This window comes from Ranitomeya variabilis, chromosome 1, assembly GCF_051348905.1.
Source record: "Ranitomeya variabilis isolate aRanVar5 chromosome 1, aRanVar5.hap1, whole genome shotgun sequence".
Classification (NCBI taxonomy): Eukaryota; Metazoa; Chordata; class Amphibia; order Anura; family Dendrobatidae; genus Ranitomeya; species Ranitomeya variabilis.
In genome coordinates this window covers 656,336,637-656,364,327 of record NC_135232.1, presented here as the reverse complement: position 1 = coordinate 656,364,327, position 27,691 = coordinate 656,336,637, and the positions used below count along the sequence as shown (strand labels likewise).

At 45.4% G+C, this 27,691-nt stretch overlaps 1 protein-coding gene across 2 annotated transcripts; it reads right to left on the bottom strand.

Moving 5' to 3' along the window:
- Positions 1-414: 414 nt before the first annotated feature.
- MBIP (MAP3K12 binding inhibitory protein 1) lies at positions 415-27,691 on the bottom strand. 2 transcript variants are annotated; one of them, XM_077262675.1, is made up of 10 exons: positions 27,500-27,691; positions 26,834-26,978; positions 17,931-18,050; positions 14,510-14,704; positions 10,877-10,973; positions 10,424-10,489; positions 9,448-9,597; positions 7,550-7,647; positions 4,744-4,782; positions 415-2,131 (listed from the first exon to the last, which is right to left on the bottom strand). In XM_077262675.1, the coding sequence occupies exons 2-10, from the start codon at positions 26,948-26,950 to the stop codon at positions 2,039-2,041; spliced, it is 975 nt and encodes a 324-aa protein (XP_077118790.1). In that variant the 5' UTR covers positions 26,951-26,978; positions 27,500-27,691; the 3' UTR covers positions 415-2,038. The 2 variants fall into 2 exon arrangements, with proteins under 2 accessions (XP_077118790.1, XP_077118796.1); XM_077262681.1 differs by lacking the exon at positions 27,500-27,691 and adding an exon at positions 27,358-27,376 and having other exon boundaries at positions 1,303-2,131.

Below are 27,691 nucleotides of genomic sequence, written 5' to 3'. Positions count from 1 at the left end.
CCCAACCATAACCCTAACAACACCCCTAAACCTGACACACCCCTAACCCCAATCCCAACCGTAAATGTAATCCAAACCCTATCCCTAACTGTAGCCCCAACCCTAACTGTAGCCCCAACCCTAACCCTAATGGGAAAATGGAAATAAATAATTTTTTTTTTCATTTTATTATTTTTCCCTAGCTAAGGGGGTGATGAAGGGGGTTTGATTTACTTTTTATAGTGTTTTTTTTTTTTATTGGCAGCTGTCACACACTAAAAGACGCTTTTTATTGCAAAAAATGTTTTTTGCGTCTCCACATTTTGAGAGCTATAATTTTTTCATATTTTGGTCCACAGAGTCAAGTGAGGTCTTTTTTTGCGTGACGAGTTGACGTTTTTATTGGTACCATTTTTGGACACGTGACTTTTTTTTACGGTGTTCACTGAAGGGCTTAACTAGTGAGACAGTTTTATAGGTCGGGTCGTTACGGACGCAGCGATACTAAATATGTGTACTTTTATTTTTTTATATTTAGATAAAGAAATTTATTTATTGGAACAATATTTTTTTCTTCTTTTCTTTGTTTAGGAATTGTTTATTGTTTTACACATGTAAATATTTTTTTTTTACATTGCCCCGGGGGGGACATCACAGTATAGTGACAGATCGCTGATCTGACACTTTGCAATGCACTGTGTCAGATCAGCGATCTGACAAGCACTGCAGGGAGGATTCCCGGCACCTGCTCTGAGCAGGCTCTTGAAAGCCACCTCCCTGCAGGACCCGGAAGGAGCCCCGCTGCCATTTTGGATCCGGGCCTGCAGGGAGGAGGAGGTAGGAGACCCTCGGAGGAACGCGATCACATTGCGTTGCTCCGAGGGTCTCAGGGAAGCACGCAGGGAGCCCCTTCCCTGCGCGATGCTTCCCTATGCCGCCGGAACGCTGCGACCATGTTTGATCACAGTGTTCCAGGGGTTAATGTGCCAGGAGCGGTCCGTGACCGCTCCTGGCACATAGTGCCGGATGTCAGCTGCGATAGTCAGCTGACACCCAGCCATGAGCGCTGCTGATCGCGTTAGACATACTATCTCGTTGGTGGTCATACGGGCCCATACCACCTCGACGGGATAGTAAGTCTAATGTCAGAAAGGGTTTAAAAGGGTACTTCAATAAAATGTTCATTTAAGGGTGTGAATATTTATGCAACCACATTGGTTTAGTTTTTTTTGGAGGAGGGTTTCCCCACACACACACACGAAAAAATAAGTTTGTTTCTCAATAGATTTGTACATATTATGGGTAACAACATTAAACAGTGGAAAAAGTTGCTAAGATTTTTTTTTTTTTTTAAACATGGCAAAATCCCTGCATTTTAACTTGTAGACTTTGTATATGCCATCTAGGTGGCCATGCCACACATGCTTGCAGGAGTCATCTGGCCTTGTAACACTGATGTGCTATCATAGCATAGGCCATGAACATTATATTGGCGAGTGTAACAGCCTCTAATGCTTACAGCAGCTTGCAGTCCGGTTTGTACTTTCCTGCACAAACATTTTATTTTATTTATTTATTTTTTTTTAAAGATCTTGCAACTTTGGTCTAATCACAGTCTTGCAGGACCACCAGTCTCTTCAAAGAGCTGATCAGAAGGGCCAACTATTGTAAATGGGCCATCGCTGGTATCTCACCTTGGCTCCATTTACTTCAGCTGGGTTGAGCTGCAGTACCAGATAAAAGTCAGTGGACAAGGGTGGCGATGTTTCTTGAAAAGAGCAGCCACATGTTTCTCACGTTTAAAAAAAGGTGAAAAATACTCCTTAAAATGGTTGATTTCTATTGGAAAAAGTCCTCATGATGAAACGTCCTGCCGCGCTGTACCTATCCGGAGATGTACACTGCAATGCCTCTAGACAGCCATGACACTTTTCCACAATAATGAGGGGACCAATGTCACTGGACACGTGGAATGAGGAAGGCAACAGAAAGTTACAGATGACAAAGGGAGAATCACGATACTCCGGAGTAAGGAAGGCAAATTGCAAAACCACCATGGCTACATCTTGTCCAGAGACTCAACTTTAGCTTTTTTGTAGAGCGATTGCCTGAGAGCATTAATTTTTTCGTCAAGCTCCAACAGGGAGTAGCTCTAAAAGACAAATATATATAAACTTTATCAAATCATCTCAATTGCAGCAAACTTTGAACATAACCATATGTCGGAATAAATAGCAATATTTTCTATTTTTTTTTATTACTGTTTTTTATATTAAATTTTGCACTTTGCTTGCACTGGTTTTTACAAGATCATCGATTTATTTTGAGATAGGCCTTGCTGATTTATTATGGTTTGTTACAGGTTGGTCCAAAACAAATACCGTATTTTCCGGCGTATAAGACGACTTTTTAACCCCCGAAAATCTTCTTAAAAGTCGGGGGTCGTCTTATACGCCGGGAATCGTCGTGTACGCCGGTGTATATGGTGGGTGGGGAGGGGGAGTGATCCTGATGACGAGGGGGCGTCTCACAGGAAAGTGAGTAATCCCCATTACCTTATCCTAGCGGTGCAGCGTGGGGGTGTCAGTGCTGGGAGCGGCGGCGGCTGCTGTGTTCTGGTGCGGCGGCTCCTCTTCTGTGTGGGGCCTCTGTGCTGTGAGGTGGCGGCGGCAGCGGCGTATCTTTATCCAGTTGGGGCTCCTCCGGCATCTCCTTAGCCCTGGAGGCCCCGCCGCAACTCCATCGGTGCAATGTGGTGGCCTCCGGGAAAATGGCCGCTGCTCAGATTCAGATCTCGTGTCCCGAGATTTCGGGACGAGATCTGAATCTGAGCAGCGGCCATTTTCCCGGAGGCCACCGCATCGCACCTATTGAGCTGCCTCCGGGAAAATGGCCGCTGCATTGCACCGATGGAGTTGCGGCGGGGCCTCCAGGGCTAAGGAGATGCCGGAGGAGCCCCAACTGGATAAAGATATGCCGCCGCCACCGCCACCTCACAGCACAGAGGCCCCACACAGAAGAGGAGCCGCCGCACCAGAGCACAGCAGCCGCCGCACCAGAGCACAGCAGCCGCCGCCGCCACTCCCAGCACTGAGACCCCCACGCTGCACCGCTACGATAAGGTAATGGGGGATACTCACTTTCCTGTGAGACGCCCCCTCGGCATCAGGATCACTCCCCCCCCCCCCCCCAAAAGGCACATATTCACCGGCCCTATAAGACGACATAGGGTGTATAAGAAGACCCCCGACTTTTAAGAAGATTTTATATTTTAACTGGTAAAGTTGGGGGGTCGTCTTATACGCCCAGTCGTCTTATACGCCGGAAAATACGGTAATTTTAAACTTAATTTTAAATATACGGTAATATTTTTTCTAATATAGTTTCATTAAAAAGTCCCTACCCTCCCACTTCTAATCTAAATTCGCTTTATTTCATTTTTACCTGTTTCCGTTTTAACAACATTTTGAGAATCCAAAATGCTTGCTGAGAAACGTAAAAAAGTTATCATCAGGGGGCAAAAGCTGAGGTCACTGCAGCAGCCTCTGTCCCCACCCTTAAATCGAAGTGATATCAGTGACGTCCTTTCCAGGAGCTGAACTAGTCCTTGCTCTACTGAGCATGTATTGATTGTCAATTACAACGTATGCCCAGTAAGAACTCCCTTCTTTCTGGGCATTATTCATCTCAGTGCACAGTGACAGTGCCCTCCCTCACCAACTCTGCTGAAAAGTGGTAAGATAGCCCACTGTCAGTGTGCACTGTAAGAAGATAAAGAAAAAGGAGAGACCAGCCCCGCCTTAAACCAATGTTAATTTTGCAGGTGGGGCTGATCTCTGTTCTCCTTGCACACCGGGTAATCTTCTTACAGTGCGCTTTCTTGCTGGTCAATTCTTTTCAGAGACAGCAAGAGAGTGCACTGTGACTGTGCGCGGAGAAGAATATTGTATCGTAAGAGAAGAGTCAGACGGTTGTATAACCCAGACGAGGATCGCAACGCAATGCTCGGACTGGTCGTCTGTTCTCAAGAAGAGAGCGTGACAGCATGCATTTCTATGAAGCTGTCACACTTGGGTCATTAGGGCTGATGGCCAGTCCGAGCATTGCACTGCGATCCTCGTCTGGGTTATATGGCTGTCTGACTCTTCCTTTAGAAGGGTGCTTGTGGTGAGCATACGTCAGAATTGAATACTGACACATGCTCCGTTCAAAAGAGACTAGCCCAGTCCCTGAAAAGGACGTCACAGATGACGTTTTGTTTCAGGGAGGGGACAGATGCTGTGGCAGTGACTGCAGCTTCTGTTCTCTGATGAAAACTCGTTTAAGAATTTCATCAAGTGCTGGGGATTCTTAAAAAAAAAAAAAAGTCAACAACACAGAAAGGGGTAAAAAAACAACCCTCAAATGCAGCGTTTAAATTAGAGAGGAAAAGAGTAGGGACTATTTAATTAAATCATATTTGAAAAATGATTATTAAAATAGTAATAAATATTAATTTCGGACCACCCTTTTCAATTTCAGTGGTCATATTTCACTTTTTGGCTTGTTGCAATATAAAGGACCCTATATAATGATGTCAGCCAAGCCTAAGTATGGAGGGAGTATATGCTGTATGCAATGCAACGTACATTAAATGCGACACGATCACAGAAATTATTTGCTATAGATCATATTCAGTATGGATTTTGATTCACCATCATGAGCTCTTTCATTATATTTCTGATGCGTGGCCATATACTGTAGCCTGTATATCCATATAGCTACCTGTGAAGTCTGGGCTTTTCTTCGCTTACTGGACATCTCCTGCAACTCAGAAAACAAATATAAAATTACAATAAGTATGCGCAACAAATATTCTCTTAGAGCTAAAGAAAAAACTATTTTTTTTTCATAGCTCAGTTAGTTACTTTTTAAAACTTAAGCTCTTAGGGACACGACGCTGGGTTTGTATTAATATGCAGGAAAGCGCATTCAATTCCAGGCAGAAAATATGCCACAAATGAGTTGGATGCAGCAGAGACTCGAAGAGGCAAAAATTACAAAAAACAGAAAAAATAAATAATAGTAATACAAAGCATTAGAATAAATCTAAATCCCATTTCTCAATTTATAGGCTTGCTGGTCTACAATGTGAAAATATGTATATGATTATAGGACTCCAGCTAATAGCATGCTACAACAACTAACAATTTCCAGTGCATCTCCACCGTCTGCGGCAGCAGCAGGAGCTGGAACATCACGTCCCAGCGGCACACAGTAATGTGCAAGCAATTTAACACTGGGAATGATTGCACTTTTAGGGATAAAAAGCAACTTTAGTGCTTTAAAGGGGAACCGCCATCAATGAGCAAAAGCGCACTGGGGTCTATCTCTAGAAAGGATTTGTGCTGATAAAAACAAGAGCCAATAATAGACCGCTGCTTTCTATTTTATTGTGATCGCTATCTGCCCCCCCTCTTTAATTATGAAAGCACATCCCGTTAGAGATACCCAAAAGGTTATGCGACATTCCTATATCTACCAGATTACTTTCATTAATCAGATTATTCTATAGTTTGTACATGACTACAAAGCAGCCATTAAAAATATTTTGGGAAGAAGAATTGATGACCTATCGACAGAATAGCTTGTGATCTGGAAGTCCCATAGAGAATGAATGTGCGTGCTCATCTGCTGCTCCATTCAAAGAGGATACAGAAATGACACTTTCTGGGTATCTCAGCAGTTGGTCCTGAAGTTATCCCCTGTCCTGTGGATAAGTGATAACTACTTCCTATTAGACATGATGCAAAACAATTAGCAAGACCTGACTGGGCGGCCGGGTCAGTAATCTGTGGAAGTGATGAGCTGGGATATGGTGCTATCTGAGCATGCTCGGGTGCTAAACGAGTGTCTCGAACAATATGTCCGAGTCACCGCGGCTGTTTGACAGCCACAGCACATACAGGGATTGCTTATGTCTAACAGCCGCGAGACATGCAGCCTCGGGGACTCAAACATATTATTCGGTCACAACGAAGTCACTTGGTTAGTACCCGAGCATGCGCAGATAACACCTTATCCCAGCACGTTCGCCCATCACTAGTCTGTGGCCATGAGACGAGAGCCCTGCGAACAGCATCCTACCACCTGAAATAATTGTTATTCATAAAGAAAATAAATATAATTAACGTATATACTGAAGTATAAGCAGAGATTTTCAGCCCATTTTTTTAGGCTGAAAGTGTCCCTCTAGGCTTATACTCGAGTCATTGTCCCTGGGGGGGGGGGGGGGGGGTCGGCGGGGGAGGGGGAGCGGCGGCTGTGACATACTCACCTGCTCCTGGTGAGGTCCCTGCATCTCCGATGGTCTCCGGGCGCCGCAGCTCTTCCAGCTTTGAGCGGTCACGTGGTACCGCTCATTACAGTAATGAATATGGACGCGACTCCACTCCCATAGGGGTGTAGCCGCATATTCATTACTGTAATGAGCGGTACCAGTGACCACTCAAAGCTGGAAGAGCTGCGGCGCCCGGAGAGTCCATCAGAGAAGCTGCCAGGGACCGCGCTGGGAGCAGGTGAGTATAATGGGGAGGTGGAGCACAGAGATATTCACCTCTCCTCGTTCCACTGCCGGGCGCCGTCTTCCGTGTCATCTGCCTGTGACGCTCAGGTCAGAGGGCGCGATGACGTGGTTAGTGCGCCCCCTCTGCCTGAGCATCAGTGTGGAGGACGGGGAAGACACAGCGGCGCCCGGCCGTGGAACAGGGAAAGGTGACTATAGCAAGTAGCAAGTGCCGGGGGCCTGAGCAACAAGAGGTGAGTATGTCATTTTTTTTTTATTCACAGCAACAGCATATGGGGCATAATAGTCTATGGAGCATCTTATGGGGCCATAATCAGCATTTGTGCAGCATATGGGGCAAATGTGTCTATGAAGCATCTTATGGGGCCATAATCCGCATTTGTGCAGCATTATATGGGGCAAATATCTGTATGGAGCATCTTATGGGGCCATAATCAGCATTTGTGCAGCATTATATGGGGCAAATGTCTGTATGGAGCATCTTATGGAGCCATAATCAGCATTTGTGCAGCATTGTATGGGGCAAATGTCTGTATGGAGCATCTTATGGGGCCTTAATCAGCATTTGTGCAGCATTATATGGGGCATATTTTAATATGGAGCATCTTATGGGGCCATCATAAACTTTATGGAGCATTATATGGGGCTGCTGATTCAATATGGATATTCAAAAACACTTATCCTACTGAGGTCTCAATTAATTTTACTTTTATTGGTATCTATTTTTATTTTTGACATTTACTGGTAGCTGATGCATTTTCCACCCTAGGCTTATACTCGAGTCATTAAGTTTTCCCAGTTTTTTGTGGCAAAATTAGGGGTCTCGGCTTATACTCGAGTATATACGGTACTTTTTTGCAATGTCCATGGGAAAGTAAATTCCACTTACAGTGACCATACACAGACAGAAGTTCAGATGAAACTGCAAAACCATAAATTCCTTTCGCTAATATTTTCAGAGGTAAAAAAAAAAAATCCTGACATCTCATATAAAAAGGTTCTCACCATTGTCTGAAAATACTCTGGAGAGATGCCTTCCAATTCCAAGATCCGATCTTCTAGCTTTTTAATTCTCTGATAAATGTCTTTCGGTACGGGTCCACCTAGTAGTGTTACAGATTATATGTTTAGAATTGAACAAATACACAAATAGTCTACATTCTAGGAAAAACTAAAGAAGCCTGTGTAGATTAAAATATATTTTATAGCTGTCAATCCACTGAAAAAAGTGATTTGTACAGGCGTGCTTTGCATTTCTAGCTCCTTGGCAGTATAGGTTGAAGAGGGAGGATGAGCATAGGAAACAGAAGTTATTAGTGACCAGCTTACTCAATAGTCTCCAAAATGACTGACGAGATAGGAAGACCAAGTTTAACCCAAAGTAAGGGTATGTTTCCACCGTCCGTAATGACGGCGCTTTGGACGGAGCGGAAAACTCACGGTGATTCCGGGTGTGTTCATTGCACACATCTGGATTCACCGCACCCCACACATAGGGCCCTGTGATTTACCTTGCGGCGATGGAGCGTCTCCGCAAGGTAAACAGACATGCCGCGTTCTAAAAAGACGCGCAGCATGTCCGTAAGCGCAGGGCTGCCGGGTGCCTGTTCGCACACATCGTGGAGACGGGATTTCATAAAATCCCCTCCACTATGCTGTAATATCTGGACGCTGCAGGTTGAACGCTGCGGTTGTACACAATCCGCAGCTATTCCAGATGTAATCCGGCCCATGGACACATACCCTAAGAAGAAAATTCACTGCCCGGGAGGAAACATTATTCAGGACTAGGGATAAGCGAATGTGCTGGGACAAGGTGTTACTCAAGAAAGCTCGTGTGCCAACCAAGTGTCTTTGGCGTGCTCGAATATGTTCGAGCTCCCGCGACAACATGTCTAAAGGCCCCGTCTCACATAGCGAGATCGCTAGCGAGATCGCTGCTGAGTCACAAGTTTTGTGACGCAACAGCGACCTCCATAGCGATCTCGCTATGTGTGACACGTACCAGCGATCAGGCCCCTGCTGCGAGATCGCTGGTCGTGTCGGAATGGCCTGGACCTTTTTTTGGTCGTTGAGGCCCCGCTGACATTGCTGAATCGGTGTGTGTGACACCGATCCAGCGATGTCTTTACTGGTAACCAGGGTAAACATCGGGTTACTAAGCGCAGGGCCGCGCTTAGTAACCCGATGTTTACCCTGGTTACCAGCGTAAATGTAAAAAAAAAAAAACAATACATACTCGCCTTCTGATGTCCGTCAGGTCCCTTGCCGTCTGCTTCCTGCTCTCACTGACTGCCGGCCGTACAGTGAGAAGTGAGAGCACAGCAGTGACGTCACCGCTGCGCTCTGCTCTCAGTGTACGGCGGCTCAGTCAGAGCAGGAAGCAGACGGCAGGGGACCTGGACACCGAAAGGCGAGTATGTACTGTTTGTTTTTTTTGGTAACCAGGGTAAACATCGGGTTACTAAGCGCGGCCCTGCGCTTAGTAACCCGATGTTTACCCTGGTTACCCGGGTGCTGCAGGGGGACTTCGGCATCGTTGAAGACAGTTTCAACGATGCCGAAGTCGTTCCCCTGATCGTTGGTCGCTGGAGAGAGCTGTCTGTGTGACAGCTCCCCAGCGACCACACAGCGACTTACCAACGATCACGGCCAGGTCATATCGCTGGTCGTGATCGTTGGTAAATCGCTATGTGAGACGGGGCCTTAACAAACAGGTAATCTCTGCATGTGTTGTGGCTGTTGAACAACCCTGAAACAGGCAGCTGCAGGGACTCGGAACATATTATTCGGACAAGCGGCAGACACTGTTAGAACATGAGCATGCTCACATAACACCTTATTCCAGCACGTTGGCTCATCAATCTCAGGACCAGTAGTGGCTTATAGATCTAAACAGCTACCTTGGTTCAGCCGTAGGTGATATTCAATACTTTGCAGCCTCTCCTCCACGGCCTGGTTCCCGCAGTCACGAGGAAGAGGATGTGCCCTGGAGCTGGAAGTGGAGCCGTCAGTTCTAGTTTGAGGCCCATAAGCGTTCACCACTCTGGATACTGATATGGGACATTAAATCGTTATACAGATAATCAAACATTGAAATTAATTTCCATTATTGTCAACCAAACACTCTCAAATATCTAAGATCTGATATCTAAGCAAGAAAAAGAAAAATCATAATCTTTATATAGCGCTAACAGATTCTGCAGCACTTTACAGTTTTGCACACATTATCATCCCTGTCCCCAATGGGGCTCACAATCTAACTTCCCTATCAGTATGTCTTTAGAAGGTTGGAGGAAACCGAAGAATCCTGAGGAAACCCACGCAGACACGGAGAAGCTCCCAACTTATAGCCGATTTCACACATTTGTGCTTCGATGAGCACTCTCGGACCAGTCTCTAGATCCGAACACGGAAGCCTCATAGGCATATATGAGACTGCTGAGATCAGGTCTTTCTTAATAGACTATCAGAATACACTCACTGAAAGATTCCCAGTTCACCCATTTAGCAGCCACCAATAGACAAGTGCAGCCCAGAGGCTACAGAAAACAAATGGTGCAATATGTTTAACCCCTTCACGACGCAGCCCATTTTTGTGTGAATTTGTGTTTTTTTGCTCCACTTCTTCCCAGAGCCATAACTTTTTTTTTACTTTTCGTCAATATGACCATGTGAGGCGCATGTCGTGAAGACGTTTATGAAATCCAAATACAATAAATATTTTAGCCAAAAATACATGCATTTAAGAAAAAATAAAAAAAATCTCCAAAAGTGGACAACCCCTTTAAACACCTAATCTTACTACTTTGTGAACTTGGGATATCACAGATTATGAACTTAGGAAAAATAGCAATTGATCAGGGGAAAATAAGGCACCTTTTATATGGCTCTTGAATCCTGGAAATGGAGTGAATACGGCATCTGTTCTGGCACAACTGTTTTCTGCAGTAATAAAAAGTAAATATGTATTACGAGGAACAGATGTTTGACGGATCGTAAACCATGGGGGAATGGTAAGTATTGGGTAAGGTTATAGCAATATTATAGCAGGAAGTAAATGTAACATATTTGGTAAATAAATGCGATACAATCTGTTACATATAATGTAACGATGCCGCACTATTCACTAGATCCCTTCTATTCTTGAATAAATGGCAGCCCCCCCAGGTTTGTGCGGCAATTTCATCACCTAACTATTCTTTGCAAGATGAATCAAAAGTGAACATGTAGCTGTACAAAGCCGGGAATAAGACGGAGTGCGGACATTTCGAGTCCTCTCTCTCTCTCGCAGAGATCACTGGAGAATGGAGCGACTGGAGGAACATTTACCTTGATTACAATCAATAACGTTGCAGAACTCCCGGACGTTGTTTTCATTGATCTCTGCTTGCTTTCTCTCTATGAATGCCAATATCCTTCTGTCAATCTACAGGGAGTAAGAGCGACAAAAAAAAAAAATATATAGATGGAGTGAGGGGGTAGGAGGAATCGGCTAAGAAAAAGAAAAACACCGCATGTGAGCGCCCATCTACTTTAGAAACTTGCATTTGATTTTGGACAGGCTGAAAGCTACAGAGAAGAACAGCTAGGAGGATTACTGTGGCGCAGCAGGAAAAAAAATAAATAAAAAATCACAGCAAGTCTTACATTACTTAAAGGGAAAATACAGGTAGAATGCAGTTCTACATGAGAAAGTGCCAAATCTTTAAAATGTGAAAATAAAAGTAAATATCAGTGTTTTCTATTCTGATAAATCATTTTCTCTCTTGCTTCGCATTTCATAAAATCTAAACTAAATAACTGCTTAATATATTTTTTTTATGTAGAGCGAGAACTATCCTGGATATTTGGAGTCAATCTAATTGTTGCTCTCTCCCCCCTCTCACAGCATTCAGCATCCACACTTGCATGTACTGAGAGTGGGAAGCTGCATCTCCCTCCTTTTCCTTGCCGTTGCTTTACCTTGGATGGGATTATTTGGTTTCTGCACATAAACAGCATATAGTTTAATGTTCATTGTAAGTGATGCTGAAAGAGCTGTAAAGTTTATGTTAAACAGTCCTTTTCTTCAGGCAGAAAAAAAAAACAAATGCAGCAGATTCACCAACAGCAGCAGCTCACACTTGTATTCAATGCGTTCACCAAACAAACACATCTCTGTTTGGCTCCAGCACACCTCTGTTTGCAGGGCAGACTAACCAGCAGCTCTACCTTTCTCCAGTCCCAACATGCTCCACACTGCTAGGCTAGCCCAGCTGCTGTTAAAAGGCCGGTAAATCCCAGGCTGGATCACAGCATCAACTATTCTTAGTCAGGTTTTTTTGGTTACTCAAAAAAACCTGTACGCAAAATCCAGTCACATTAAACCCTCTTAGTAACCTGGTGTTACAGGCACAGCTTACATTACCAACACATATCTAACATCCAGGACTTTACCTCCTACTTTCCTACAAGGTGTAAAAAGGTGAATAAAATGCCACATTTACTACAGAATTATGGAACAATTGCACTAATAAGCATGCTAGAATTATGGTTGCTGTATTAAACATACCATATTTTTCAGACTAGTTAGAAACTTTTTCCTCCCAAAATTTGCAGGAATATGGGGGGTGCGTCTTATAGTCCAGATGTACCTGCTGTGGATGGGGAGGTGGGGGAGCAGCAGTGGCGGAGCAGTGGGTCACAGAAGGTAGGAGCCGGCTGCTGCAGCGAACACCTGTGCCCGCTGCTAAGGGGAAATGAATATTCACTGCACCCCACCTCTATGCCATGGAAGGGCCACGCCCACCAGGACAGCGATGAAGGGGTCCACGCCCACCAGGACAGAGATGAAGGGGGTCACGCCCACCAGGACGGAGATGAAGGGGGTCACGCCCACCAGGACAGTGATGAAAGGGGTCACGCCCACCAGGACGGAGATGAAGGGGGTCACGCCGACCAGGACGGAGATGAAGGTGGACGAGGGGACCATGTAAACCTGGATTAGGGATATTAGTACAAAACTGCCCAAATTTTTTTTACTTCAAATTTTTTTCTCCTGTTTTATTCCTTGAAAACCTAGGTGCGTCTTATAGTTCGAAAAATAAGGTAAATGGACATTTATTAATATTTCTCTTAAAATCAGAACAAAATGAAGAGGTGTGAATAACCATATCGTTTAGAAAGTAAACAAACTTTATTAATACATGATATAAAATGAGTACAAATACAACTAGCCAAAGAAATAGCCCACACACCAATAGGTCAGATATTATATATAATACATTCAGTCTAGGAACATGATTAAATGAGAACACGTAGGAAATTACAGGACCAACATAACATGTAGTGAACAGTAAGGTAAAATAATAAAGTCAATAGAGTGGTCCATAAGAATGTATGTCCCCTAATAAGGCATCATATAGGAAAATAATTTGCCCAGACCAAAAGAATACAAGATAGAAAATAGCATGATTAATTACCAAGACAGGACTGTGGAACCAGATACCCCTACGTGCATTTCAGCACCAAAGCTTTCTTCCAGGGGAGTGCACTATCTGATAGGGGTATCTGGTTCCTCAGTCCTGTCTTGGTAATCATGCTATTTTCTATCTTATATTCTTTTTGTCTGGGCAAATTATTTTACTATATGATGCCTTGATGCATGTCCCCATTCTTATGGAAGACTCTATTGACTTTATTTTACCTTACAATTCACTACATGTTATGTTGGTCCTGTAATTTCCTACATGTTTGTTATCATTTAATCATATTCCTAGACTGAATTATACAGAATACTAGCCAAAGAGCCTGACGTTGCTCGGGCACAGTAACTAACTGTGATTAGTTATAACAAATTATAATGATTATCCTCCATCCCATAGCCCTGTGCCCATATACCCATCATACAGATCCTCCATCCCATAGTTCCGTGCCCATATACCCAAACACATCCTCCATCCCAAAGCCCCGTACCCATATACCTATCACAAACATCCTCTATCCCATAATCCCGTGCCCATATACCCATCACACACATCCTCCATCCCATAATCCCGTGCCCATATACCCATCACACACATCCTCCATCCCATAGTCCCGTGCCCATATACCCATCACACATTATGACATCTGTCGCCATGGCAACCATTACGAAATCATCTGTCGCCATGGCAACCATTACGAAATCATCTGTCGCCATGGCAACCATTATGACATCATCGTCGCCATGGCAACCATTATGACATCATCGTCGCCATGGCAACCATTATGACATCATCGTCGCCATGGCAACCATTATGACATCATCGTCGATACACACATACATACACTCGTTTTTATATATATAGATCTGACGTACTGGTTTGTGGACCAATTCTTTGGCTAGTTGCATTTGTATTTTTTTTTTTTTTTTTATTATGTATTAAAGTCATTGTTTACTTTCTAAACGATATGGTTATTCACACCTCTCTTGGTCTGATTTATGTTAATCAGGTATAAACCAATTACTACGGTCCGTGATATTTTTTTCGTATATATCCAATCATACTTTATATTATGCTGCCGGCTTCTTTGTGTTTAATATTTCTCTTAGTTGGATCTAATATTTTATAGACCCTTATATATTTATAGACCTCATGGGTAACACTTTTTTATATGATGATGAAGTGTGCACTTGAGAAAAAGGGATAAAGCAGAAGTGCTTTAAGCACCAGACAAGCTGTTTACATAGTGACCTAGAAAGTCACACTTCCCTCTGAAAGCGGCTGAGCAGTAGCAGTTCTGTAAATAACATAATTGCAAATTTAAAGGGGTTTTCCACGCTTCAACGGCCGAATAAGCGCTCCTGTTTATGGGAGAGATGGCTGCCGATCAAAACTTGGTGCACCCAACAGTCACACAATGTGTATGACTGGTTTAAGGATGTCAATATCAGATCTGCGGAGTCTGACATTGACACTCATCTGATCAGCTGTAACTTACCTCTGTCTTATCTGCATATATCTGGACAACAGCGGGATCAGGCGGACACTCTTTCCTATTTGGGGCAAGTTTTGGACCAATATTAATGTTCTCCTTCGCTTCCATGTCCGCAGTCCCGGGAGCCTCTCTGGTGTACGGTGGGTCAGCACTCTTCTCTTTGACATTTACCAAAGTGTGAAGCTGATCTAAATGAGGCTTAAAAAAAAAACCAAAACACTATTATAAACTATTTAAGCATCATCAAGCATCTCTGATGAGGCAACCACTTAAGGCCATCACGCCGAAACACGCGTCGGGGCGGGTGCACACTGTGGGTTTTACTAAACAGCCTGCACAGGTAATTATGTAATTTGATATTGTGGCTTTAATATACACTGACAAGTCTCAAATTGAATGTTTGTTGTTTAGCCTATACAGGTTGGGTCTGGGATGTTATATTATGCATTTGAGTCTACACTTGTAGTAATTTACTTAATATGAAATCCATTCAATGCTTCCCATATTTTACCCACTTGTGTGTACCCCTGCGTTTTCCCACATGTACAACTTGGCTTTGATCATTCCCCCTTTCCTGTCAGATATCCTGGAATATTTAATAAAGTATTTTGTATTTTTCATACATTATTCTGTTTGGGTGTTCTTTTGATTGTTTTTTTCTATGGTTTATTTATTAAATATTTGCGATTATCCTGTCATGATTTGTAATCCTGATTTAGCCCATAGTATCATGTAGCTGTGTGTTATTATTAAAACAAAGTGTTATGGGTGTACTTTCCATGAAGTTGTTACGATATTTTTTTGTAAATATGATAAATACAACATATCAGAAATTTGAGAAAAATGTTAAAAACTTAGCAATTTTGAAGCTTTGCATGATTATCCCTTCATTCCAGATAGTCATACCACAGAAAAGCATTAATAAATAACATTCCCTCATGTCTGCTTTATGTCAGCACCATTTGTAAAATGTTATTTTATTTTGTTAGAATTTTAAGGGGTTAAAAAAAATGTAGCAGCAATTTTTAATTTTTTTTTTAGGGACTTATCCAGGTTTGAAATTACTTTGGGCGTCCAATTTAAAGTGATACCATTTTAAAAACAGCACCCTCTGACCTATTGAAAACTACTGTCAGGTAGTTTATTAACCCATGAGGAATTAATGCAAAGTGAGATAACGAGAATGAAAAATTTTATTTTTACCACCTAAATGTCGCTAACTTTTGAACAGGCCACTATAGCCGGCCGACTCGGAGGCCGCTATTTGGCCGTGAATTGCCATGGCAAACATCAGGACCACACACTCATGATCTCAAGGTGCCGATTGGGATAAATAGGAAGCCCTGACACTCTGTTAACCATTTATATGATGTAGTAATCATTGACAGCAGCGTCTAAAGGGTTCAACAGATATGGACGGTACCAACACTGATCATGGCTGAAGCAGCAAGTTGTCAGCTACAATGCAGAGCCGACAGCTGCGGGATTGTCACCTGTATGGGGATGCTATACTCATGTCTCAGATCAGTAAAAAGACGTATTGGCGGTCATTAAGGGTTAAAGATAATGACATAATATTGATTGAATAGTGACGATAGCCGCTGCCGGGCACAGAAAATCTCAATGACAGGTGAGAACGTGAACTGTCATTAGTTTGTCAACTAAGTAGCGATAGTCGGCGAGGAGCTTTTCATAAAAAAAAATAAAAAAAGTGTGCTTTAAATAATTTATAAAGTAATAATGGATTTCTGCTCCGAGCACAACCTCATTTACATAGCTACATAATTACCAATTGTTATGGCTTCCTCATAGTTTGCATCCAGTTCCTTTTCCCGATGCAGAGTTTGATTAAATTTCTTTTTATCCAGTAGAATAAAAAATTACAGTGAGCAGAAGAAGCTTAACATGTATAAAAGGCAATGTACACAGGCAGGGACAAAAAATAATTCCCCTCAAAATAAGAAATTCTCCCCTCAAAAAAAGTAAAAAAAAAAATAAAATAAATAATAATAATACACACCTCAACAGAGGAGTCTTAGTGTATGTGCATATAACATCTTTTTCAGCTGTGTCCACCCCGAAACCCTCCAGTCCTGAAAAAGTGCTGACAAAATGCTCAGAAGATTGAACAGAAGCATTTCTAGGTTAAAACTACTCATTTGTTCATATGTTCAGTTTTCTGAGCATCTTTTTTGCCATTTCAGGTATCCAAAGACGTCAAGCAGTTAAAAAGAGCGACGTGACCATTCTTCAGGAATCTTCTGCTTGGAATATGAACCATTACTAATACAAGTCAATGGGAAGGCTCGAAAGATGCCCAGGCTTCTTCTTGGATGTTTTGTCAGCAATTCAGTGTTTTTTTTTTAATTGTTGAATGGAGTTAAAAATAAAAAAATTTAAAAGAAAAATTAAAAAAAGAAAACGCCAGTACAAAAATGCATGGAATATGCTCAAAAAAACACTGGTGAAAAATGATGAGAAAGAGCCCAGGAAAAGAAAAAGTTTACAAAATGCCAGAGAAAAAGAGTTTACTCTGATTTGATTAGGCAAGTAAGTACGGTCAGAGTGAGAGATGCCTAAAATCAGCACTGACACTGTCCAAGACTGGCCGCATGCACACGGTGTCAGTGTCGGAGGGGGAGCATTCTCCTCCCTGGCTTCTTTTTGCAACTGGAAGTGTAGCAAGTGGCTTCAGAGAGGACAATGCTGCCTCCCACACTGTATGACATCACCGCTCATCATTCTGGCTCTCATGCTGCCCTCGTGTGACCCAGGAGCTGTGAACTGCGGTAACCTTACGGATGTCACAGCAGTTAAGTCTGCTGAGAATCGGCAGTAGCTGCTGCTCCAATCTACAGAGCTCCATACACTGGACAAAGACGACTGGGATCGGCGTGAGACCTCCGTTTGGGTTGCGGAGGACCTGTGTAGATTATTTTAAATAAATGGATGAAAGAGGGAAATTGTTGGAGAGTGATTTTTATAATAAATAAATAATAAACAACACGTGCCTCTCCATTACTAACCCCTGGGCTTGATTTAAGAAGAGCGGATGACATCAACACCACAAAGACATTACCCCAACTGCCTCTACACCAGGACAATTGGGAAGAGCTCAGGCTAGGCGCCAGAATTGGTGCACCTAATGAATGGATTCACAGTAACAATTAAGCTGTTTTTTTTTTTCCTTGGTTTGTTAATACACCAAATTGCAGCTCAAAAATAGCACACAAATGTTTTTGTACAAGTGACAAATCTGTGAATTGCTGTTGTGCAACAAGGCCTTAGTGTATATATACAGACTGTGTATGGCTATGCAGATGCTGCTCATATAGCACTGGAGTCATCACTGTTCCATCCGGTGTTGACGAGGTGTCGGGAAGACATTGCAAAAAAAAAAAAAAGAAAGTTTTTAAATGGCTACCTGAAGATCAGATATGTGCTGGTGAAGGATGGAGCTCAAGAACGCTGGTTTGACATCGGGTGACCATTGGATCTTCTCCCAGTTGATTGACATATTCACAGCATCGTTAGGTTGTTGAAGCTTAAAAAGTTAATAAGAAACAATTGTATCTTATACTTAACATACATGGGGTAGTTAGGGAAAAACCCACAAATATGTAAAAGCAAGGTAAAAGATGTTCCCAAGAAGGCTTTAAATTGATAAATGTGCCCCATTGCTACACACACGGACAAATAAATGGGGTTACTGACTCAGGGCTGTGCAATGATTGGCCGATATGGTCATGTGATGTTACATCAATGCCTGGAAAACCAGACTAGGGGATCATTTCATTAAAGGAGTTTGCCCATTACTCTGACAACCACGTCAGAATTCCTAGATTTTTCCCCCAGTAAAATAATAATAGTTATACTCTCCTCCAGTGCCAGGACCATTCCAACAGTGTTGGCACTGCCTCTCCTGGGGATAGTGTGACAATCAGCGCTGGCTTCACTCTACCCTCATTAGGGCAAATCAAGACATCTGGAGGAACTGAAAGCTGCTGCTGCCCTCTCACTTCCCCCTGATATCCATTACGTCCATAGGAGGGGGAAGCCAGTGATGATCAGCCGCAGGGGTCCTGAGATATTACAATGTCAAGCAATCCCCAGGAGAGCCAGTACCAACACCATAGGTTAGTATAAGTATTACTGGGAAGAAATAACAGGATTTTTGGTTGCTTACCGTAAAATCTGTTTCTCTGAGCCTCCATTGGGGGACACAGGAGCCATGGGTGTATGCTGCTGCCACTAGGAGGCTGACACTATGCACAAAAAAGCTAGCTCCTCCTCTGCAGTGTACACCCCACCGACTGGCATTATGCACTTCAGTTAGTGAGAAAGCAGTAGGAGAAAAAACAACAAGGTTGAAACATAACCATAAACATGAGAACTGTAAACGTGAGAACAGTCATAGAACATAGAACAACAGAAATTGAGAAACATTGGGAGGATGCTGTGTCCCCCAATGGAGGCTCCGAAAAACAGATTTTACGGTAAGCAACCAAAAATCCTGTTTTCTCTATCGCCTCTCATTGGGGGACACAGGAACCATGGGACGTCTCAAAGCAGTCCCTGCAAGATCCTTCTGCATAGGCAGGCGTCCGCCAAAGCGTAGGTATGGACCTTGTAAAATTTGGGGAACGTGTGGATGGAAGACCAGGTTGCCGCTTTGCAAAGCTGTAAGGCGGAAGCCCTGTGGTGTACCGCCCAGGAAGCACCGACTGCCCGGGTAGAGTGAGCCTTTATCCCAGGAGGGGGCACTCTGTTCTTGACGCGGTAAGCCTCCAAAATTGCCGTTCTGATCCAGCGAGCAATAGTCGCTTTGGAAGCCGGCAGGCCTCTACGCGTGGCAGCAGGAATGACGAAAAGAGAATCCGTCTTCCGGAAAGCGGCCGTTCTAGCCAGGTAGATCCTCACTGCCCTGACGAGGTCCAGCTTGTTCAACGATCGCTCCAGAGGATGAGTCGGAGCTGGACAAAAGGAAGGTAGAACAATGTCCTCGTTGAGGTGGAAGGTGGAAACCACCTTAGGAAGGAAGGAAGGCGGAGGCCTGAGGACCACCTTGTCCTGGTGGATAACCAAGAAAGGAGGTCGGCAAGAAAGGGCCGCCAACTCGGAATCGCGGCGGATAGAAGTGATGGCCACAAGAAAGGCCACCTTCCAAGATAGAACGGACAGGGAAACCTCCCTGAGAGGCTCAAAGGGGGAACCCCTCAAAACATCCAGCACCAAATTTAAATCCCATGAATCCACAGGGGCCCTGTAAGGAGGAACAGCATGGGCTACTCCTTGAAGGAAGGTCTTAACCTGTGGCCGAGAAGACAACGTCTTCTGAAAAAGAACAGAGCGCAGAAACCTGGCCCTTTAGGGAACTGAGAGCGAGACCCGAATCCAGTTCTGCCTGAAGGAAGGCCAAGATGGAAGGCAGGGAAAAAGACATAGGTGAGACGCGGTTGGACTCACACCAACGGAAGTAAGCCTTCCAGGTACGATAGTAGATCCTGGAAGACGAAGGCTTCCGAGCCTGGATCATGGTGTGAATCACCCGGTCCGAAAGGCCGGACGCTCTTAGAACTGCGGTCTCAACAGCCACGCCGTTAAACTGAGCGACCGAGAATTCGGGTGGCAGATCGGACCCTGAGACAGAAGATCGGGCCTGTCTGAAAGGCGCCAGGGGGCGTCCGCGAGAAGGCTGACAATGTCTGCAAACCAAGCTCTCCTGGGCCAATCCGGGGCGATCAGAATGACCGGCACCCCTTCCGCTTTGATCTTTTTCAACAGCTTGGGAAGCAAGGGAAGAGGTGGGAACAGATAGGGCAGCACGAACTGCGACCAAGGAATGGCCAGAGCGTCGACTCCCACTGCAAGAGGATCGCGAGACCTGGAGATGAACCGAGGAACCTTCCTGTTCCTTTGGGACGCCGTGAGGTCCACATCCGGAGTCCCCCATCGAAGACAAATCTGATGGAACACCTCCTGATGCAAGGACCATTCACCCTCGCGGCTGAGGAAGTTGGCGGCCCAATTGTCCACGCCGGGGATATGCACCGCGGATATCACCGGAACCGGTGCCTCTGCCCAGAGGAGGATCTTGGATACCTCGGCAAGGGCCAAGGAGCTCCGAGTCCCCCCCTGATGGTTGACATAAGCCACAGCTGTGGCATTGTCCGTCTGGATTCGGATTGGTAGACCCCTGAGAATCTTTTCCCAGTGACGAAGGGACAGAAAGATGGCCCGAATCTTGAGGACATTGATCGGCAGAGTTGACTCCTGCGCCGACCAATGACCCTTAACAGTCAGGTGGCGAAACACCGCACCCCAGCCGAGCAGGCTGGCGTCCGTCGTCACCACTTGCCAGTGAACTGGAAGGAAGGACCTGCCCTGGGAGATGAGAGGTGACGTCAGCCACCAGTTGAGAGACCGTTTGACCCGGGGAGAGAGTCAGATCGGACGATCCAGGGAGAAGACAGACCTGTCCCACTGGCTTGCTGAAGAGGTCGTGAGTGAAATTGAGCGAAGGGAATCGCTTCCAATGATGCTACCATCCTCCCCAGAACCTTCATGGCCGATCGGAAAGAGGGAAACCGAGGACCCTGGAGCAAGCGTTCATCCCGACGAAGGATGGATCTCTTGTCTTCGGGAAGGAAGACTTTGGTCTGACGAGTGTCAAAGAGCATGCCCAGGAAGACGATGCGCTGAGAAGGAATAAGGCAGGACTTCTTCCGGTTGACCAGCCACCCGAAGCGGGTTAGGGTGTCAAGGACGATGGACAGACTTTCGTGAGTCTGAGAAAAGGACGGAGCCTTGATGAGGATGTCGTCGAGGTATGGAAACAGAACCAGGCCTCTGACCTCAAGATGGCTATCAGCGCTGCCATGATCTTCGTGAAAACCCTGGGAGCGGTTGCAAGACCGAACAGCAGGGCGACGAACTGAAAATGGTTCTGGAGCACCGCAAAGCGCAGGAATTGGTGATGTCCCGGGAATATCGGGACATGGAGGTAGGCGTCCTGAATATCTATGGAACACAGAAATTCTTGAGCCTCCATGGAAGCAATTACCGAACGAAGGGATTCCATTCTGAAGTGTCTCAGGCGAACCCTCTTGTTCAGCAATTTGAGATCCAGAATGGGACGAACCTTGCCGTCTTTTTTCGGTACCACGAAAAGATTGGAATAGAAACCTGTGAACCGTTCTTTTTCTGGGACGGGAACGATTACTCCGGATTTGAGGAGAGAAGCGATGGCTGCGAAGAAACCCGGAACTAGAGCGGGATCTCTTGGAGGTCGGGATTCGAAGAAACGATCCCGGGGTCGTGAAACGAACTCTATTTTGTATCCCGAGGATACAACTTCCCTGACCCATGCGTCCTGTACTGAGGAGATCCAGACGTCCCTGAAGAAGAGGAGACAGCCGCCCAGCCTGGGAAGTGGGCTGGGGTCTTGCCGTGAGTCATGCCGAGGTGGATCTTCCAGTCCTGGATCTGGAAGATCTACCCTGGGAGTAGCGGGAATGCCAGGAAGGAGTGGGTCTAAAGGATACCGCCTTCTTCTCTTGACGTGCCTGTGGCCTCTGCTGCTGCTGGGAAAAGGAGTTTGACGCAGCGAAACGACGAAAGGACCGAAATTGCCATCTAGGAGGAGGGCGACGAGGTTTAGACTGGGGAAGGAGAACTTGTGCCCCCGGTAGCGGCCTTAATGATTTGGTCCAGCTTAGAACCAAAGAGACGTGAACCTTGAAAAGGCAGGCTGGTAAAGGACTTTTTAGAAGACAAATCCGCCTGCCAGGCCTTGAGCCAAACGGTGCGGTGGATGGCAACAGCGTTGCTGGACGCATGAGCCGCACAAGACGCGGCATCCAGGGAGGCGGAGACCAGGAATTCACCCGCGTGAGAAATCTGGTTAGCAAGTTCCGCCAGCTGTCCAGGTGGAGCCCCGTCCAGGATGCCCCAACGGAGTTGTTTGGCCCATTTGGATATGGATTTTGAAACCCAAGTGGAAGCAAAGGCCGGGCATAGAGTAGCTGCAGCCGCTTCAAAGGCTGACTTCGCAAAGGATTCTATGACTATCGTTAGAATCCTTCAAAGATGCTCCGCTGGACAGTGGAAGGACCGTGTTGGTGGACAGCCTTGAAACTGGAGGATCCACCGAGGGAGAATCAGTCCAATTGGCGGTAAGTTCTGGAGAAAAGGGATATAAAACGCCAAGAAGCTTTCCCTTCTGAAAACGTCTGGTCGGATTCTCTCTCTCTGGTCATGATCTCCTCGAATTCAGGATGAGGAGCAAAGAACTTGGAAGGTGGCGTAGCCCGTCTAAAAGAAACTGCCTGATCTGCGGGTTCCGTAGAGGTATCTTTGATGCCACAGGTCTGATTTATCGCTCCAATGAGATTCTGAACCATATCCCTCATGGTAGCGAGTTGGTTAGAATCCAGCTCCGAAATATCCTCCGAGGGCGCATCAGAGAACGCCTCGCCTGACTCAGGGGAAGAAGACCGGGAGGAAGCCGACCGCTGAGAAGGACCGTGGGGCAAGATGGAACGAGAAGAGGACTCAGACCGGAGTTCCTGTCTGGACATTTGCGGGTTAGAATGGAGGGCTCGGACGGAGGCTCCTGCGACCCGCTGGCTACTGCGGGGGTCTGCAGGGGTAAGCGATCCAGCACGGACACCAGAGTCTGAGACACCCGAGTTAGATCCGCTACCAATTGTGACAGAGAGGAAGCCCAGCCTGGGGTGGGGGTATCACTCAAGTGGAGCGGCGGGGGATCCTGGGTGGTGGGAACACTCGGGTTGCTGCAGGCCTGACAGAGTGGAGAGGACTGACCTGAGGGAAGTTTGCAGTTACAGGACGAACATGCAAAAGTATTTGACTAAGGCAGAAGAAGTAGAGGAAGATGTAGGGGGACGAGAGCGGCCTCCCTTAGAGGTAGACATCTTGAAGGGTCGCTGAAGAAAATGCCAGAGGGTTAGGGGACAGGGGCAGAGGAGAGTGTCAGTCTGCAGTGCAGAGCTACTCACGGCAGACGAAAAACTGACTCCAGATGGAGGAAGCTGTAGGCTTGTGGTGGACCTCCGGAGAAGGATCCCCTTTAGGTAGGAAGGCTGTATGTAAGGACGCTAGGACGCAGAATGCGCACTCTGTAAGGAGCGGAGCGGCGATGTGTGGCGCCTAGCTGGAATGTACCGTGCACCCGGGAGCACCATGATGGTGCTGGTGGGCGGAGACTGCAGGGAAGAAGATTGTCGGGAGGGAAAAAAAACCCGCCGGAGCAAACCGGCAGTGGACGGAGTTGCGTCACCGGAAGTAGAAGCCCGTGCCTAAATTAGAGGCAGCGACCGCCGGAGAGGGCTGCTGCGTTGAGGAATGAGCGGTGCGGCCGGCGGGAAGATGGCGACCGCTGAGGGAAAACAGCACGGCTGCCTGCTAAGGCTGCTGCGCCACAGAGGAACGTGGCCGCCGGAGAAAGTAGGCAACAGGGCTGCCTGTAGAAGCCACCAGAGCAGGAGAGAGAGTAACGGCCATCCGGGAGAATAAAAGGGCAGCGCGGCTGAAAAAAGATGCCGCGCCGGAGGAAGATAGAGCAGCCCCCCCCCAAGAACAAGGAGGGGAGGAGATCAGCAAGGCCGCTGCAGTGCAGCGACGATCCCTGCCCCGTGGGACCCGCCGCTGTAGTCCTTAATAAAAATAAAGAGGTCAAAGGGATCCCCAATTCCTAACTGGGACGGGTGGAGAAAATACTCACCTCAAAAACTCCCACGCTGTCCGTTACTAACCTTAGAGCAGTGTTCCCCAGCTCCAGTCCTCAAGAGCCACCAACAGGTCATGTTTTCAGGATTTCCTTAATATTTCACAGGTGATGGAATTCCTGCCTGTGCAGGTGATGCAATTATCAATTGGGCAATACTAAGGAAATCCTGAAAACATGACCTGTTGGTGGCTCTTGAGGACCGGAGTTGGGGAACACTGCCTTAGAGAAAGGTGTCAGACGTCCATGGAGCTGATGGTGGACGTCCTCGTCTCCTCCAACTGACAGGCTCTGGTGGGCGAGTGGGTGGGGGACGAAGCAAGGACCGAACTTCTAAGCACGCTTGTGTGCTAGGATCATGGTCCTGCTGTTGGATCTATGAGGATACGGGGTGGCAGTACACGCCGTACTCATAGTCCATTGTGTGGGATTACAGGTGTGACTGTTCACCCTGTATCCCTCTGGAAAACCTAAAAGAAAAACGACGCACATTGAGGTAGATAAGGGTCTAATGAAAGACCCGTGTCCACCTCCTACTGACACTAAGCTAAACTGAAGTGCATAATGCCAGTCGGTGGGGTGTACACTGCAGAGGAGAAGCTAACTTTTTTTGTGCATAGTGTCAGCCTCCTAGTGGCAGCTGCATACACCCATGGTTCCTGTGTCCCCCAATGAGAGGCGATAGAGAAATACGGATTCAGAAGATCTCCGAGTACTGAAGAACCCCTTTAATGTAATGCTGGTAACAGATGAACAAATAGATTTGCAAGATTCTGGTCCAGTAGTGACGACAGATGTCCATGCCTACAAGACCAGAAAACTGCGACCCTCCCACTACTTGTGATATCCCTGGCGCCTCTTCTGATTACTAGGCCAGGCGTGGGGTCATTTCGACAGAAGAGGCGCCGTAGTAGACGATTAACAGAGCTCTGATCTTTCAGAAGACCAAAGTGGCAGCTGGACTAGGGTCCTGCAAATCTATTTGCTCAACTTTGGCAGTTAATCTTGTTCCGAAGTTGAATAGACTGAATTTATTTTTTTCTGACATACTGCACTATAAAGGCTTATTTCAAAAATTCATTCAGCTCTCTAAAATAAAGATATTTGCCAAAAATAAAATATGGCTTGTTAGCTTTTTACATACTTGACAAATCTCTCAAAATGTTCTGGAGGCTACCAAAAAAAAAAAAAAAAAAAAAAAAAAAAAAAAAAAAAAAAAAGCAAAAATCTAGACTTCCAAAGAAGTTGATAAATTTCCTGGGCGAATGCAACAAAGTTTTCATTGAGATCAACAATGCCTTATAAAGTAATGTGTGTTTTTTTGTTTTTTTCTTTTTGGGGTCCCCCATTTTAATAGCAAGGCTACGTATAAAGTTGTGAGCTGATATTAATAGCCTGGAAAGCTCCATGGGTATTATCCCCTTCCCAGGCTATAAACATCTGCCCCCAGCTGTCGGCTTTCACTCTGCTGGTTCCGAAAATTGAGTGGGAGCCCATGCTATTTTTTTCTGAAAAATAATAATTTATTAATTAAATACATGTACAGTAAGCTGCACACACTGTACTAAATGTATTTGTCACAGACATCTATATACCTACCTAGTCTATTTGTATTTACTGCATGTAATCCATCTCTCCTATCCTGTCGACTCCTGCAGTTATTTTACACTACACCGCTGCCGAATTGCCTATATATGTTTTGTAGAATATTTACTTTGAAAACGATGTGTAAATGACTGAGAATTTCTCTATGTAATAATCGCATTGCAGTCGGATACTAATCGCAATGCATTCAGAGGTAAATTGGATGCTAAGGTGTGAAAAATCGGATTGTAGGCGCATAAAAAAACGCAAGAAACTCGCATGACACTTGCATTACACTCATCTGACTCTCCTTCATCAAAATCGGACTGATTTTAAAATCGCTAGTGTGTCACCAGCCTAAGACAGAGGAATTCCATTTAAAGCACAATTTCAGCAGTGCAATAAAGAAAAACGATGGAATGGTGTTTTAAGTTATCAGTGGAGTCTCAGGACCTGAACCCGGGCTAACCTGCAGAATATGTCAGGAAAAGTAAAAATAAATTTAAGAAAAAGCTTAAAAAGAACTGTCCAGGTGATGAGTGAGAGCCCGACTGCTGGTCTCGCACTGATCTGGGGACAGTGAACATTTATCCCCTTTTCCAAAATGGAGCAGCAGGTCAGACACTACACTGCCCCTCCATACAGTCTCTATGACTGTGCTCGGCAGCCCTATAGAGAATGAAAGGAGGAGCAGCGGCGGAGCAGCTCCATCCCAAAGGGGATAAAGTGGTTGGACCCCAACTGATCGATATGTTTTCGCCCACCTTGTGGGTAGGTAATAAGAGAGCTTGTCTGGTGAAAGAATGTTAAGATGTCATCTTTGGACTTGAAGAGGTTTGCCAAAACGTATTTTTACACCACGGAAACTTCCTGAAAGGTCGTGTCTAAACAATGGCAGGTGTGGATTTTATTTTTAAAAGTCCAATAAACTTTAATGATAAGAATATAATCATAGTAAGATGAGTGATGTGCACTATATGGCGGTACATTCTTACCTTCTCCACACAGCTCTGCAGCGTTCTCAGCATCCCTTGCACAATCTCCTTGCAGCCTTTCATCTGCACAGACTCTCCTTCTACCATCTTAGCTGTTCTCTTCACTGCAGCGGCCATAACTCAATCCAATGTTAAAGATAATCCCCTGCAAAACATAAAATAAATAAAAAGCAGCGATAACGGCATGAACAGCATCCACTGAGCTCAGATCCCAGGGTTGTCAACACCGTCAATGTGTAACAAGATGTATTGCTGCCATTCGGGAATCTGGGAAAGCTGGGTCATCGAGCAATGAAGGTTGCAATATAGCTAAGAACCAGCAGAATATTTTTAATACAAAAGTGCAAAGACTAATGCACAAAAAACATTTTTAAGAGTCTCAGCATAACAGTACATGTCTGACTTGTGGGTCTCCAGCTGTCAAAACTACAGCTCCCAGCATGCCCTAACAATATGCAGCTGTGAGGGCATACTGGGAGTTGTAGTTTTGCAAAACCTGGAAAAAAAACACATAAAAAACTCACAAAGAGAGGAAGCCTAGTAACTACACACACATTAATACACAGCACACTACAATGCAGCCACACAGGTCTGCTGCTCTCATGGTGAATGAACACACTAGACTCAGTGTGGTCACCAGAAGATTACAACCCCCAGCTGCCTTACCTGGTAGAGGAGGGAGGGAGTAATCACTGATATTCCACAACCACGTGCAAACGTACACAGAGCAGAAGTGAAGCAACACCAGGTTAATGTGCCAAAGCTCCTAGCTTGGTACTGCGCATGCTCCCAATGTCCGGGCAGAAGTGAGGTACGAAGTCAGGGAGGAAGTAAACACACGAGACGCACTGAGCGTGT

Excerpts from the sequence above, each read along its gene's own strand:
- MBIP (XM_077262675.1), bottom strand. The coding sequence starts at position 26,950 with ATGGCCGCTGCAGTGAAGAGAACAGCTAAGATGGTAGAAGGAGAGTCT. Across the intron at positions 10,490-10,876 it reads CGTTATTGATTGTAATCAAG|AAAACAGTTGTGCCAGAACA; the intron begins GTAAATGTTCCT and ends TTATTACTGCAG. Across the intron at positions 7,648-9,447 it reads TCACCTACGGCTGAACCAAG|GTGGACCCGTACCGAAAGAC; the intron begins GTAGCTGTTTAG and ends TAACACTACTAG.